We start from the raw sequence: 17,284 nt of genomic DNA on the forward strand, positions 1-17,284 counted from the left end.
TTTTTGCTGACTGTATAGAGCTTCTCCATCTTTGGCTGCAAAGAATATAGTCAATCTGATTTTGGTATTGAGCATCTGGTGATGTCCATGTGTAGTCTTCTCTTGTGTTGTTGGAAGAGGGTGTTTGCTATGACCAGTGTGTTCTCTTGGCAAAACTCTGTTAGCTGTTGCCTTGCTTCATTTTGTACTCCAAGGCCAAATTTACCTGTTACTCCAGGTCGTTCTTGCAAAGGGAAGTGTAAATCTCTCTCCACAGTATCATATTTAGTGCTTGGTTTCCTTAATATTGTGAGGGTATAAGAATATGGTGTTAAGAATGCCTGTTTTTGATGAGAGACCCAGTTAGATTCCTGATTCTACCACTTACTAGCTGTGTGCCTTGGGTTTAACTTCTCTGAGTCTTGGAACTCAAATTTCTATGGAAACTGCTTGGATTTGGTTTTGGCTTTACTCCTTACAAATTGTGTGACCTACCTACATCTCAGTTTTCCCATATGTAACGTGAAGATAATCAAATGCTTATTTCATTTGTGTTGGGGATGAGTTGGGGGCATTGCATGAGAAGTGCTTAGCATGCTGCTTGGGTGGGCACCTAGTAAGTGCTTAATTAAAGTTGGCTATTACTTTTTTTGTTACCAATAGATATAAGATAGAAAGCTGTGTTTTGAGGGATGGCACATCTAAGGCAAATGTTATGGGCTTTTAAATAATATCCAGTGAGAACCAATGAATGATTATTTCTACATTGTTATGTTAACATTTTCCCTAAGATGAAGCTTTAGATGCAATCTATATCTGAATATCTAGCAGATTTCTTTGGGTATTTTCAGGGTAATTTCCATACGTGATGGTTGGCACTGATACTTCTATGTATAAAGTTTTTTTCTCCCCTTATTGTAATTGCTACATAAATTTAGCAGGAGGTTCAAAACTGATACTGCTTGAATTTTTTTCTTGTAAGTTTTTACAAAACGTTTTCATTTTTTCCTTTATTTTCTGGCTTTTAGCTATACATGTATTTATAGTTTGTTATCACTTAATCCTCTCTTTTCGCTTGAGTTGAGACCTGTACATGTATCTTGATTATAAGGAGAACTGATTTTTACTTAATTCTGTATTTGCAATTTCATATTCTTTTTTTAAAGAGGGTCCTCAAATAAAACACGCTTCAAGCTTCACAAAACCTGATCTACCCTACTTATGTTACACTTGCTTTGCAGATGAAAGACTTGACACATTCAACTTAAAATTGCCTAAAGTGAATGTTATTATGGGAGCATTATAAGACTAAAGATACTTCATTTTCTTGTTCCACTTGTTGTTCAGTCACTCAGTCGTGTCTGACTCTTTGTAAGCCCATGGACTGCAGCCCGTGAGGTTTCCCTGTCCTTCACCATCTCCTGAAGTTTGTTTAAACTCCTGTCCATTGAGTTGGTGATGCCATCCAACCATCTCATCCTCTGTTGTCCCCTTCTCTTCCTGCCTTCAGTCTTTCCCAGCATCAAGGTCTTTTCCAATGAGTCAGTTCTTCGTATCAGGTGGCCAAAATATTGGAGCTTCAGCTTCAGTATCAGTCCTTCCAATGAATATTCAGGACTGATTTCCTTTAGGATTGACTGGTTTGATCTCCTTGCAGTCCAAGAGACTCTTAAGAATCTTCTCCAACATCACAGTTCAAAAGCATCAAATCTTTATCTTCTTGTTCCACTTGAGGCCTGACTAAATTTTGCTTTCCTTCTTCAAGGAAAAGCATCTGTTCTTTCAGTAAAAACACACAGATGTGTAGAATTCATTGAATGGTCAAAATAAGTCAGTATCTGGCTTCTTATGCATATACTAGAATTTCAAATATATAGAATAGATAAAGAAGAGTGCTAACTTCATTAACATGACACCTCAAGCCTAGATTTGTTAAGGCTAAAGGAACTGACCAGTTGTGATTTTTGCAGATCTGTTTTGTTAATGCATTGTAACTTTCTGGGCTGAGAGAGGAAGGGAGAGTGCAGTGTAGTGGTCGTGAGAATTCTGAAAGGAGAGGAATTGCCATGGTTTTGGAGTGTAGGAGGAGGAAACAAGAAGGAAATAGATAGGGGATCTATAGGAATAGTGGAGATTCCAGAATTAGAAAATTGCTTACTAACTCAGTAAGTGATGAATAAGTTAACTTCTAACAGGCATGGGTTGCTGGGCTGTTTCACTGCCACTAACTACTTCTTCACAGAAGACTTCAACTCTAAATAAAATTTCCAACAGGGGCAACAACAGCTAAGAATACCATAATAGGTTGAATATATTTAAAATTAGGTTAATTTACATGTGAAAAAATTATATTGGCTTAAACAGTAAGAAAATTGTCTTCCTCTCACATAAGAGAATTCTAGAGGTAGGTAGTACAAGTCTTGAATAGAGACTCCATAGTCCTCAGGTATCCAAACTTCATCCAGTTCGTCTTTCTTCTTAGGGTGTAATCCTTCTCCTCATGGTCCAGTATTGCTGCTGCAGCTCCAGCCACCACATACTCTATTCAAAAGGACAGAGGAAACACTAAGTACAGCCTTTTCCTTAGAGGGAACTTACTGGAAATCCCACATGACTCTTTTACTTTTATCTCATTGGTCAGAATTTAGTCACATGGCCACACAGCCAAAAGAGAGACGAGGAAACATAGTCTTTTATCTGGGCAGCAATGTGATCAACTAGAAATCACAGTTTTGTTATTGAGAAAGAAGAATGAATAGTTATGTGGGCAAGTGATATCTCTGCCATGCTATAGTTCCCTTTAAATTAAACAATAGTATATGTTGCTATTTTTCTCTACTAAGAGGAAAGCATTTTATGGGATATAAATTTGTATTAATGTTCTTAGTGGTGAGCTGGTATTGATCAGAAGCAAATTTAGAAAATGCCAGATTGTGCTTTTCCGGGTACTTCTGGTGCAGAGTGATTCTTGGCAGAGAGAGATCTTGAGAGAAGAAAGGAATCATGCTTCTTCTCAAATATTGTAGCAATCATTAAATAAAACACTTCACTAGTCCTTAAGTCTCAAGGATTAGGGTTAGAGTTGTAGACTTGTTTCAAAGCTGTATTAATGTTTGATGAATGTTAATAGGGATGTGTGTGTGTGTGTGTGTGTGTGTGTGTGTGTATGTATAATGTGTAGGTGTATCTAAGTCTCAGAGCAGAGAGTGATGTTTGAGATGCAGACTATCTGCCGCTGATGAATTAATTTGTGATCTTGGACAAATCATTAGGCTTCAGTTTTCCTTGTCTAGAAAATGAGAAAGTTGGATCAGATGTTCACATATACCTACTAGCTCTAATCTTGCAGAACCTGGATCCTTGGAGGTCCCTGTAACCATTTGTCCATTCACCTATTCATCCACCTCTCTATGTATTCATTTTTTCAGCCATCCACCTATCATCTATTTTTGATAATGCCTGGTAATGAACTAGAAGCTGAGGGTTCAAAAATAAATAAGTTCCCTGGTAGTCCAGTGGCTAAGACTCTGTGCTCCCAGTACAGGAGACCTGGGTTCGAGCTCTAGTTGGGGAACTAGATCACACATGCTACAACTAAGAGTTTGCATGTCCCAGCTAAAGATCCTACAAGTTCCAACAAAGATCTAAATGCCACACTAAGACCCAGTACAGCCAAATAAATAAATAAATATTTTTAAAATATACAAACTAAAGATTATAAAAGATTATAAAAAATAAGTTAATGGCTTCATGCAGCTTAGTGTTCAGTCTAGGGCATAAGAATTATACCTATTTTGCCCATTGTCAGATGGAAATGTAGTTGAAACTATTTTCAATTTCACCTGCCAATGTGCTATATAGAGATGATTCTTAACTATCATGTTTGAAATATCTCTGTATATTTCCTGTATAAAACTTTAATTCTATCCCTGAGTCATCTCCCCAAACATAACTGCTATGGTGCAGACAAGGCATATTTTAATGTTAGATTAAACATGATAATGTTAACTGAGGGGAGGGGTGTGAAGGGATTATGGACTACATTAAGAATTGATCAAATTAATAGCTAACACCAAAGGAGCACATACTCTGTGTTAGGTGCTGTGCATGGTGAGTTATGTACATTTCTCCTTTAATCTCAAGAAAGCCCTGTAGTAGAAGTCCTGTTGTTTTCCTCTGATCCATGGGATAAGGCAACTGGCCTCAGAGGCAATGTCCCAGGAACTTCAGTTTTCAGAGAACAGTGCTCATGGGCATAAACACACATTTTTTTGTACACAGTTTCAAGGAGTTACAAGCCTCACCATCACCTTGATGATATGTTTAAGAGTCCCTGAGCTAACTGTATGCTAATTAAGAAAACAACTGGTGTTGGGAAAACAACATATACCTTCCCAGGCCAAAGATTACCAGTGTGTAGATACTTTCTGCATCTGCTTATGAGGTCAGTTCAGTTCAGCCACTCAGTTGTGTCTGACTCTTTGCGACCCCATGGACTGCAGCACGCCAGGCCTCCCTGTCCATCACCAACTACATTACTCAAACTCATATCCATTGAGTCGGTGATACCATCCAACCATCTCATCCTCTGTCATCCCCTTCTCCTCTTGCCTTCAGTCTTTCCCAGCATCAGGGTCTTTTCCAGTGAGTCACCTCTTCACATCAGGTGTCCAAAGAATTGGAGCTTCAGCTTTAGCATCAGTCCTTCCAATGAATATTCAGGACTGATTTCCTTTAGGATTGACTGGTTTGATCTCCTTGCAGTCCAAGGGACTCTCAAGAGTCTTCTCCCTCACCACAGTTCAAAAGCATCAGTTCTTTGGCACTCAGCTTTCTTTATAGTCCAACTCTCACATCCATACATGACTATTGGAAAACCCATAGCTTTGACTAGATGGACCTTTGTCGGCAAAGTAATGTCTCTGCTTTTTAATATGATATCTAGGTTTGTCATAGCTTTTCTTTCAAGGAGCAAGTATCTTTTAATTACATGGCTGCAGTCACCATCTGCAGTGATTTTGGAGCCCAGGAAAATAAAGTCTCTCACTGTTTCCATTGTTTCTTCATCTATTTGCCATGAAATGATAGGACCAGATGCCATGATCTTAGTTGTGCTGAGGTCAAGTCCTTTGAAAACCATAAAAACTCAACCAATGTCATCAGCCAAGTCTAGTGATTCTCAGTGTTGTCTAATGGTTCTCAAAGTGTCATCCTTCAACCAGTGACATCACTGTCAGCTGGGATCCTGATGTGTTATCTAATGGTTCTCAAAGTGTCATCCTTCAGCCAGTGATATCGCTATCAGCTGGGATCCTGATGAAAATGCAAACACTCAGGCCCCACTCCAGATCCACTGAATCAGAACTTGTACGTTCACAATCCCCCCCGCCCCCAGCTGATTCATGTGATGCTCACTTGATATATCTGATGCACGTGATACTCTGAACAGTACTATCCAATAGAACTTTTTATGATCTTGGAAAGTCAGGCAGTTGCCTGGTGCTGTCCTTGTTGCCATCTGACTCGGTTCTGGGCCAGGTCCCTTTTTGCCACTTCAATCCTGCCTAAATTTGTTCTTGGTTCCTTTCTGTTGCATGTTACCAGTAGCCCTCTGCCCTTTTTTTTTTTGATGGATAATTGTTTTACAGAATTTTGTTGTTTTCTGTCAAACATCAACATGAATCCCTGCCAACTTCTTTACGTGTCACTGGCTCACCCATTTCTGTCCCTGACCTATGTTTCTGCTGCTACATGTTATCCCAGTCCAGAAGTTTCTCGCCCAGCAGCTTCAGGTTAGCTCCTTTGGAATAGGCTAGATATTTGACAAGATAAGTCTTTGTAAATGTTTCCCTGAATTCCTTTAAAATTCATTTACAGAGTGTTGGTCCCAGTAGAGGTCACTTCTGTGAGCTGATTACTACATAAAATTATTCTTTTATTATTAGTTCAGAGTTGGTCCTACATTAGCTTAGAGGGACCCTTCATAGTTCCCGTACTATGCAGGGCAAGTCTTATCTCCCGTTTCTTAGTGGTAGCAGATATCCTGTAATGTTACATTTCTGCCAACCAGTGGTGATAATGGGGCCTGATTCAGTGTGTTTAAAGTCTAAGGCTCTTAAAGACATTTTTAATCCTCTTATTCATTTAAGATAGATTAATTTCTTCTATTTTTCTACAAAACAGGATCCTCCTTCTAATGTGTTTGTTCAGGTTTTAATTTTGTAGGTGCAGAGATATATCTTGCTTTAAGAAGATGCTATTTAAAAGCCTGAATTTGCCTTGCTTAAATCATTAAATAACTTTTCATAATTAAACTAAAAGAGGTTGTATTGATAAAATAATTTTAAAATTATGATTGAATATTGACCTAAACCACAGTGAGTATGGAGAATGAATACAGCATTTATTTTTAGGGTGGTAGGTAATTGCTGATAAATTAATTTTAAAATATGAAAATTTGTGAATTTTAATTTTAATTTAAAATATTAAAATTTGTAAATAACTCAGTAAGTAGTTAAATAAATAATAATTTTAAAAATACAGCCTAATTCCAAAACTCAATTTCCACACTCTTTTTTGGGAATCTGTCTTTTATAAACTGTGAGATATATGTGTAAATGCCATATACATAGTATATGATTCTGGCTTCAAAACCAGACTGCCCATGTTAAAAGCAAGCAGCTGTATTTGTAGGTCAATTGTGGCACAAATGAAAGAAGTCTCTTGTTCTGTGTTAATTGATTGATAAGCTGTATGGTTAATAATGACATTTTATTGGTGTTATGTAGTTTTGGCTTTTAGCCAGAGATTTTGATTAATATAATGATTAATTACAATGGTAATTATAAAGGATGGTAAGACACTTGCTCCTTGAAAGGAAAGCTATGACAAACCTAGACAGTGTCTTAAAAAGCAGAGACATCACTTTGCTGAAAAAAGTCCGTATAGTCAAAGCTATGGTTTTTCTGGTAGTCATGTATGAACATGAAAGTTGGACCATAAAGAAGGCTGAACACTGAAACATTGATGCTTTCAAATTTTGGTGCTGGAAAAGACTCTTGAGAGTCCCTGGAGATCAAACCAGTTAGTCCTAAAGGAAATCAACCCTGATATTCATAGGAAGGACTGCTACTGAAGCTGAAGCTCTAATACTTTGGCCACATGATGTAAAGAGCTGACTCATTGGAAAAGACCCTGATGCTGGGAAAAATTGAGGGTAGGAGGGGAAGCGGGTGACAGAGGATGAGGTTGGTTGGATGTTTTGATGACATCATTGACTTAATGAATATGAGTTTGAGCAAACTCTGGGAGATAGTGAAGGACAGGGAACCCTGGAATGCTGCAGTCCATGTGGTCATAAAGAGTCAGACATGACTGAACAACTGAACAACAATAAATAACCAGTTTGAAGCTTTAATGCACATTTTATGGGTGGAAAAGAGAATCTATGTCCTTTTAAAGGTTTAATATGGAACAACAGGGAGCTTCCCAGGTGGCACTAGTGATAAAGAAACATGCAGGAGACCCAGGTTCAATCCTTGGGTTGGGAAGAACCCCTGGAGGAGGGCAACCCATTCCAGTATTCTTGCCTAGATAATGCCCATGGACAGAGGAGCCTGGTGGGCTATAGTCCATAGGGTTGCAAAGAGTCGAACATGACTGAAGTGATTTAGCATGCACACACACAGCACAATAGATAAAGCGTTTTTATTAAAATGTTTTAAATAAAACTTTATATAAAGACAGTTTAACATATACTTAGTTAAAATGGATTTGCTTGTGTTCTCTTCTTTAAATGGCATTTAGTTTTTTGTCTACTCTAGTGAATCAGCAGCAGCAGTGAATCACTGGGACATAAAAGCATAGGTTTGTTTAGGAACGCTCCAGAGTATCCTGTAGCTTTAGGATAATATAAACAAGCCAGTGATGACCTAACTAATAACAGTGGAGGAGATTTTTGTGATGTGTCTGTCTGCACAGATTCCCAGTCTTAGCACAATCTGGTTTGTCCTCAGTTTCTCAAGAGCAGGAAAAGGAAGGGGCTACTGGTTAGTAAAATTATTAGAAGTGTAAACTGTGCCTATGTTTTGAACCTGCCAGTTCTCTTCTGGAAGTACTCTTATTCTAAGGAAAGAATTGAACATGCTTAAATATTTAGCTGCAAGTTTGTTGAACACCTCAGTTGACAACATCATCCAATTGGAAAGAACCTAAATGACCATCAGAAGGGGGATTTGATTAAGCAAATTAAACCAATATAAAAGTTGTTAAAAACACAAGTTATAGACAGAGGTTTCCAAAAAAAAATTTTTTTTTCTTAAGCAGGAAATCTCTTTATCAAGCACAAATTTGCAAAGGATTCTAAGCATATAAGAGAGAAAAGGGGAGCTGCTCCTGCTGAACCAAGGTGGAGGGTCTGTTCCTCCCCCATATCTGCCTCAGTACTGCAAGGGCCTTGCTCACCTGCATCACATTCTTATGAAAGCTCCCAGAGACACTGTTTGAGAAAACATTTTAGATGAAAATGCATTGGCCTGAAAAAATATTCGTAGTCTGTTACATTAAAAAGCAAATTTAAAACAGTATAATTCTAATTTTATAAACAGCATGTGTATCTGAACTAACTGTGTGTTTTGTGCGTGCATGTGTGTGTGTATGTTGAAGGCAAAGACAAATGTTTAGCAAGAAATATACCAGGTGTTTTTAAACTGTAGATCACAGGTGTCTTGATTCCTTTTCTTTTTGCTTATCTGTAGCTTTAATTCTTGTATAATGACTTTGTACCTTTTTTAAAGTTTATTTAGTTTTGGTTGTGCTGGGTCTTCACTGATGTGCTCAGGCTTTCTCTAGTTGCGCTGAGCAGGGGCTACTCTTCCTTGTGGTGCACTGGCTTCTCACTGCAGTGGCTTCCCTTGTTGTGGAGCACAGGCTCTAGGCACACGGGCTTCAGCTGATGCAGCTGGAGGGCTCTGGAGCGCAGATTCAGTAGTTATGCTGCGTGGGCGTTAGTTGCTTCAGGGCATGTGGGATCTTCTGGTGAAAAAGTGAATGTCTTAGTTGCTCAGTAGTGTCTAACTCTTTGCAACCCCATGGACTGTATCTTGCTTACCAGGCTCCTCTGTCCATGAAATTCTCCAGACAAGAATACTGGAGTGGATGGCTATTCCCTTCTCCAAGGGATCTTCCCAGACCAGGGATCAAACCCGTGTCCCCTACGTTGGCAAGTGGATTCCTATCCACTGTACCACTAGGGAAGTCCCGTACTGTTGTTGGTTTTTTTTAATAAGAAAATGTTTTTGGTTAAATATACATTAAAATCTATAAGTCACAGCTTTGGAATATATACTATTTGACACTATGCAATTAACTTTTAACATTTCAAAAGATTTGCATAAATGGCACTTGGTCTCTGTTGGTGGGTGGGGGGGGGGTGCGGCGCTCCGCAGAAAGAGAGGCAGTGGAACTTCCCTCAGCAAAGCCAAGAGGTCCTAAGGAGAGATGAGCCTGCTGTCCACCAACCCAGCCCCTGAGCGAGCGAGACACTCAGTACACGACAGGGGTTCCGTTTGAGCAGTTCTGCTTTATTGCCACAAACTCTTGGTTTATACAGGCAAGCAGGGGGGTTTTGCGAGGGACTTTCCATAGTTGCACCAATCTCGTTAAAGGTCAAATCATCATGTGCCTTCATTATAACAGGAGTCTATGGTGATCACGTGCTGTCCACGTGCACGGAAATCAAGAGAGCCAATCAAAAACTTTAACATAGACCACGCCCCTATCTCTTCCGCCAGGCACCATCTTAGTTTCCCACCACAAAACTAACCCATGTTTTTTTTAAGGTTTCCCATTTAGGGCCCCACAGTCTCTGTTTTAGTTATCTCCTGGTACATTATGAGTCACCCACAAAACTTAAGTTTTTTAAAACAACAGTAATTGATCTCTCCCAGTTTCTGGGGGTCAGTGTTTGGGGAGGGCTTTTCTAGGTGGTTCTGGCTCAGAGTCTCTTGTCAGGTTGCAGTTGGATGATGGTTGGAGAAACGGGTTGGTCAGGCATCACTCTCTGCAATTGATTCAGAGTCTCTTTTGTGTGGTCTCTCTGCAAGGGCTAGTTTGGACTCACAGCATGATGGCCTCAGGGCACTTGGACACTTTGCCTTGTGGCTGAAGTTTTTAAGAGAGAGAGAATCAGTGAACAAAGCCTGTGCTTGGAAATCATCACCTAGAGTCACTTCTCCCATACTTTAGTAGTCACTGGTCATGAGTCCATCAATATTCAAGGGCAGGATCACAGGACAGGATACATAATTGTGGGGCTGAGTACAAAGTGAAAGTGTAGGGTCGCTTGTTCAAAACGTATTAAGAAATTCAAGTCAGCAACAGTACAGCATGAAACCAAATGTTGAGCCCTTCTAAGTGTGGGGCCTGGTGTGACTATGCAGGTTGCCCACCCCAAGAAGCCATCCCTGGGGAGGGAATATCAACCTCATCTGTTGGTGAGAGGAAGGTCAAGGCCATATTGTAGAAAAGCATGTGAGATGGGATTTAATGGTCAGACCATCTTTGGAAAATGAAATCTGCCACAGTGTCTATGACTCACCTTCAATTAATGTGAGGTGGCTCACATTTTTACCACCCAGCACTGGAGTTAGCTGTTAGTTATGGAGGAAGACAAACCTAGACAGCGTATTAAAAAGCAGAGACATCACTTTGCCAACAAAGGTCCATATAGTCAAAGCTATGGTTTTTCTAGTAGTCATGTATGGATGTGAGAGTTGGACCATAAAGGAGGCTGAGCGCTGAGGAACGGATACTTTCGAACTCTGGTGCTGAAGAAGACTCTTGAGAGTCCTTTGGACTGTAAGGAGAATGAACCAGTCAATCCTAAAGGAAATCAGTCCTGAATATTCATTGGAAGGACTGATGCTGAAGCTGAAGCTCTAATACTTTGGCCACCTGATGCGAAGAACTGTCTCATTGGAAAAGACCCTGATGCTGGGAAAGATTGAGGGCAAGAGGAGAAAGGGTGACAGAGGATGAGATGGTTGAATGGCATCACTGACTCAATAGACAAGTCTGACCAAGCTCAGGGAAGCCTGGCGTGCCGTAGTCCATGGGGTCACAAAGGGTCAGACATGACTGAGTGATTGAAAAACAAAACAATGGAGGAGAAACTGCTGGTCTTCTCCAGCAGCTGGCCTGCGTTAGCAATAACACGGATGGATTTTAAAACTCTTTTTGAAGAGATACTGGTTGCCTCTAAATAGTGTACACCAAAAGTACCTGTTTTATGTCTGTTATGAACTGAATTGTTTCCCCACCAAAATTCACAAATTGAAGCTCTCACCCTCAATATGGCTATGTTTGGTGACAGAGCCTTTAAAGAGGTAATTAAGGTTAGTTGAAGTTGTTAGAGTGGGCTGCTCTTCTTGTAAGAAGAGGAAGAGATAGCAGGAGTGCTCCTGATACAGAGGAGAGGACCATGTCCTCATTGTCCATGTGAGGTCAGTGAGGAAGCAGCCATCAGCAAGCCACGGGGAGAGGCTTCCAGAGAAATCAAATCTGTTTACACTTTGATCCTGGACTTCCAGCCTCCAGAACTGTGAGAAAACAAATGTTTGATGTTAAGCTACTCAGTTTGTGGTATTTGGTTATAGTAGCCCTAGTAGACTGATATAATATCTAGGACTTATACATATACTTGTTCTTTTCAGAATTTTCTTTATTAGTCATCCTTAATCCATTGGATATCCCAGATTCTCTGTCAGCTTCCAAAGAAAGCCAGATCTAATAGGAAATGCCATGTTTTAATTAACCTGCCTTTTTGGGGGGGAGGAGGGACCACACTGAGCGGCTTGGAGGACCCTAATTCCCGAATCAGGGATTGAACTCAGGCCTTTGACAGTGAAAGCATGGATTCCTAACCATTGGATTGCCAGGGAATTCCCTAATGTCTTTTCCTTAATAATATTCTGATGAATAAATGCTTTATTATTCAGTTTTCCTGGAGTATTGCTTGTGTCCAGTTAAGGCTCACATCTATGGTAATACTGTAGTTCATTCATGGATTTGCATATAAAATAATATTTTTTTTGATGATTGAGGTCAAGTATATGCAGACATGGCCATGAACAATGACCATCTCACTCTTTCTGTGTAGGCCACTCCTCCTCTCCAAAGGGGCATCTGCAGAAATGATGCTGGTGATTGCCAAACCCAGGCCTTTAAAGATATTGCAGCTTCCACTTTTGCCCTCTCGCTAGTCTGCAGGCATGTAACAAACTCTGTCTACCCTGCTGGAGGCCCCTCTTGAAGGGGAAAAGACGCAGGTGGAGAGTGTAGGCATGAGGAAGTTGCCTACTTGGAGGAGTGCTAGAGGAGGGAAAGGAATGAGTTAGGGAACAGGAAGGTATCAAAGACAAGCTGCACCTGCTAGGCCTCATTGTGTGGCTGAGAAGGACCCAGGGATTGAAGCATAGGGGTTTTATGATGGTGGTTTTAATTGGCTTTGGAGGCTTATTGATCTGCTTTGGGTTTGACACTTAGCAAGATTGGAACTTCCAGTGTTGGGTGGGGTAGGGACGGACAGGATAACACCCACAGTTCCCTCAGATAGCTGCTGGCGCTTAGATCTGTGGTACAAGACACTTTCCCTAGGCACTGGCCCCAGGAAATGGGCTCCTGAACACATACTACCTTGCCGAAGCTCTATAGCAGTAGCAACCCACCGCCACTCCCCCCACCCACAGCCGCATGCATATGCTGAGGTCGCAACTCCTAGTTCCTCAGAATGTGATCTTAACTGGAAATATAGGGTCAGGGTCAAAACAGACGATAATTAGTTTAAGTGAAGTCGTAATGGTGTAGGGTGGGTCCCTAATCCAGTATGATTGGTGTCCTTATAAAGGGGAAATTTGGACTACAGAAACAGGAATAACACTGTGTAAGATGAAGACAGATCAGAACCATGCAGAGGCCAAGGAATGCCAAAGATTTCCTGCAAACCACCAGAAGCTATGAGAGGGACATGAAACAAAGCAGCCTCTATAGCTCTCAGAGGAACCAACCACCTTGATTCTACAGAACTCTGAGACAGTAAATTTCTGTTGTTAAAGTCACACAGTCTGTGGCACTTTGTTATAGCAGATCTAGCAAGCTAATAGTTATGCCAATGAACTTTACCACCAACCCCCCTTTCCTCTCATCTTTGCAGTTCTGGGTGGATGAACACGGAATAAACTTGTGCCCATGAAGAAGGAGCTGTCAGATAGCCTCACATCTTAATCCAGTTAAAATTAAAATTCTCATTTCCTCAAAAAGTTCTATTAAAGGTGACTTATTATATATTTCAGGCACAAAGAAAAGGAGTTAACTTTGATGGGACGTCTGAAGTTATGCTAAGTAGGCTGCTTCATCTACTTTCTTTGAGAATATGTCTTTGGTTACTCCAGAGTTTACAGAGAGCTAACATTCAGTTGTTTTTTTTTTTTTTTTTTCAAGAAACCTGATTTAACCTAACTGTATTAGGATTGGCACTTGATTATTACGATATAATAATTTGCATGATTTTTAGTGCCATAATTGTTGAAAGCTGATATTAAAATGTTAAAAGTGGCATATCTTATTCAGAGATGTTTAGCATCTTATAATAACAATAATACTGGGTGCATTATGCAGTAATAATGAAAATTACACTTGCATAATTGTTGTGGTAATAGAACATTCTAAAAGGCAAGAAATAGAAAAAGCACCGTGGAAGAGAATACCATGTTTTATTCACAGCTTTTTGGCTATCTGCGCTCTGAGGCTGGAAGATAGGAAAGAGCTGTGTCCTCCTCAGTGCTGTGTTCCCCCTGGGCTGCATGATTGAGATCAACCTATATCATTCTGATTGAAGTGGAGAATTCTGTCACTGGATTCAGAAGGGGATAGGGGAGTGTGGTCATATTTGAAATACTTTTTGTAAATGAAAATTGAATTTCTAGAGAAAGCATATATTTGCTATGACTTAACCTAATTATTTTTTCCTAGTTGCTTATAACTTTTGATTAATAGCTTATTTTAAAAATATGTTTAGAAAGAATGTGTTAGGTATGTTGATAGCTTATTTAAAAAATATGTTTGGAAAGAATACGTTAGGCATACTCCCCTATAATTCACCAGTATAGTTTTTAGGTCAATTTTAGGCTGATTAACTTTATCCTGCCCCTGTAATTCTTTAATTTATAGATCACATTCAATATATTCAAACTCAGAGAAAGTCAAGGTGAAAAATGAATCTATAAAGAAACCTAAGAAATTCTTCACTGTGTGAATTGACACAACAAATGTTGGCTTTGAGTTTTGGATATTTTCTGTATAAATTAGAAAATTTTGTGAAGTTTTGATTTAATATTTCTTTCAGCAGCTTACTTATCCTAATTCAGGAATATTCTGCTTAAAACTTCAAAGCTTAAACAAAGCCAAGGATGTACCAGGGCAGCAGAAATGACAAAAGAATGAATTAGCTCTGTTGTATCCAAGTCATGAGAATTATTCCAGCCTTGTGTATGTTCACATGGAACCTGCCTTTGGTCAGTTCCTTTTAGAAAAGAAGATTGGTTTTGTTTTTTAAAACTTTTTCTCTTTGATTTTAGAACCATTGAATTTAAGAAAAAAAGCTGGTTTATGGATATCTAGGCAACCCACTCCAGTGTTCTTGCCTGGAGAATCCCACGGATGGGGGAGCCTGGTGGGCTGCCATCTGTGGGGTCGCACAGAGTCAGATACGACTGAAGTGACTTAGCAGCAGCAGCAGCAGCAGCTTTTTCCAAGGCCTCTTGACAGTCTTGAGGTTGTTACCGTCACTGTTTCCTGGTGGACCAGGAGGTACTGTTCAAGGCAAGAGAGTGAAAGCCTTTCCTGATGGGTCTCAGGATGCTGGGCAAAGATCATTTTCTTAGAGCAATTGTATCTAAACTCCATGTTAACTTCTCCAGTCAATTCTGAAATCACATAAGGAATTTTACCACTGGCAACCTCATGTCTCAGCTGCAAATGAGAAACTTGTCAAATAGACACACACTGAGAGAAAGGAGAGGCTGGGGCAGGACTGGTCTTGCTTCTTGTCTATCCTTCTGAAAAGTCACTTTCATGGGCAGGACTTTGGTAACTTCATTTGGCAGCTTCCTGCAGAGCTGTTTAGGGTTGTGTTGTCACCTCTTGGAACTGTAGGCTTTGTTCTATTGCAGTGATTCCCTCCATCTTAATTATTCCAGTTTGTGTCTGAATGTGCTAGCCTTCTTCTGTGTGGTCAAATTATCCCCTTTACTCCCCCTTCCCCCATTTCTTGGCAGCAGAAAAGTCCTTTTTACCAAATCCTTGCCTACCTAGAGGGCTATTTTGCTGAGATAATGTATGTGGGAAAGTGATTCTTTAAGCTGGAAAGTGCTCTGCTTTCCAGTGTAAAATGGTGATGCTGATAACAATACTTGGACTCAGTGACCCTTACTCCCTCTCCAGTAGCACCTTATTTTCCAAAGCAAAAGCCTTTTAGGAATTCTGATTTACCATTTTTCCTTTTGTGGTTTATGGGAATTCAATTTCATGTCATGATTAAGAACATGGGCCATATAAACAGACTCAATTCATGTTTCACCACTGTCTCTCCAACTGTGTGATCAAGGATGGGTTACTCTCTGAGCCTGATTTCCTCAACTTTAAATAGGGATACACCCTTGCAGAACTGTTGAGAGGAGTAAATGAATATTGCAAGGTGAAGCACTTAGCATAGTGCCAGGATATAGAAGCATTTGGTAAGTAATTAGCTTTCATTGCTTTCTGGAGGTGTCTGGTATTCTGTTATTCTAATGGATTTTGTGCAAAGGCAGCAGAAAGGAAATCCTTCTCATAACTTAATGGCAAACTCTCTCCCATCCTACTTTTCATCCTGTATTCCATCTCACCTGGAATGTGAACTTGTGTTCATTAAATGAACAGGGAATGGTTTTATTAATTTTTTCTTAGAATGCTATACTGGCATATACTTTTTTAAAAAGTCACTGTTAATACTTTTTTTTTTTTCCCCAAGTCTAGTATAGCTTTCAATCCTGATGAAATTGGTGGGGGGAAAGGAGTTGTCAAGGTTTTTGAGGTGGTTTCTATAGGCAATGGCCCTCTGCCAGTCCTTCCCTATAGGCCACCATTCTGCCAGGACTGAGTTCCCCTAAGCAGCATATTGGTTGCTGGGGAGAAACTGTGGACATGGAGATATATATGCTCCAGCATTTCCTTCTTGGATGTCCATGCCCACTGGGCAGAGAGTAAGAGGGTCCATCATGATTTGTGTGTGGAGTGAGGTTAGAGAATCATGTCATAAGTGGCCATTTGAAAAAGACTTCTAACTCTAAAATTTGAAAATATCTGCTCTTTTGGGAAGCAGCTATATGGTGATGCTCCTGATAGCAATGGTATTTTTAACAATATTTACTGACTCTGCTAATCTCATTTCATCATTTTGTTACAGATTGATGTTCTCAAAGCAGATCTGGAAAGCGCAGAATGGAAAGTTTTGGAAAATCTTATTCTGGAAGATGTCCTCGAACAAATTGGACAGCTCATCTTTGAGATCCATCTCCACTGGCCCGGGTTTGAGGTCAGTGGCAGTGACAGCAGTGTTGTGCGGTTCTGGTACAGCCTCCTCAAAGAGTTAGAACTACAGGATTTCAGGCTTTTTCACAGTTACAAAGATTTATCTAAACCTCAGCTTTTCCTGAAAAAAGATATTTTCAATGCAAGTAGCTGTTATACTCTGGGTTGGGTGAATACAAGATGGAAATAGGACACAGGATCTCATCAAGAACTCAAGGGAATATTTGCAGCAGGGATCATGTCCATGATTCTAGTTACTGGTTTACTTGTCTAGTCTCCCACTAGCCTGTGACTTGCTTGAGGCAGAGGTTGTGTTATTACCTTTGTAGTACATGTAGCTTGGCACATGGTAGGGAAACAGTTAATACATGTTGAGGGGACAGACATAGGAGTCAACAGCCATCTGCCCAAACCCAGGCTCTTTGCCTCTTTGCCTCCAACAGAGTGGAAATGCTTGTCTTTCCTCACCTCAGTTTGGAAGATAATCCCCCATTTATCTCAGTTTTCGCTAAAATTAATTATGTATCTATAAACCATGAGTTCACCACCATGAAAAAGAAATTATATAACATTTCTATTTTTATTGGGTTGATGAGATCCTTAAATATGTAGCCTGCTGTTTAAAATAAGGCCTTTCATTTGCTATTCACTCACCTCTTTCAAGGATTTTCTTGTTCAC

The 17,284-nt window shown here is 39.9% G+C and overlaps 1 protein-coding gene across 1 annotated transcript in view; it reads left to right on the top strand.

Annotated features, from left to right (window-relative positions):
* The window catches only part of METTL24 (methyltransferase like 24), a 120,028-nt gene extending 103,233 nt beyond the window's left edge, over window positions 1-16,795 (top strand). Inside the window, exon 5 of the mRNA XM_068985565.1 lies at window positions 16,481-16,795. Coding sequence (XP_068841666.1) covers window positions 16,481-16,795 — 315 coding nt within the window. The remainder of the gene's footprint in view (window positions 1-16,480) is intronic.
* Window positions 16,796-17,284: the final 489 nt, after the last annotated feature.

The sequence above is a fragment of the Capricornis sumatraensis genome, chromosome 13, assembly GCF_032405125.1.
Source record: "Capricornis sumatraensis isolate serow.1 chromosome 13, serow.2, whole genome shotgun sequence".
NCBI lineage: Eukaryota > Metazoa > Chordata > Mammalia > Artiodactyla > Bovidae > Capricornis > Capricornis sumatraensis.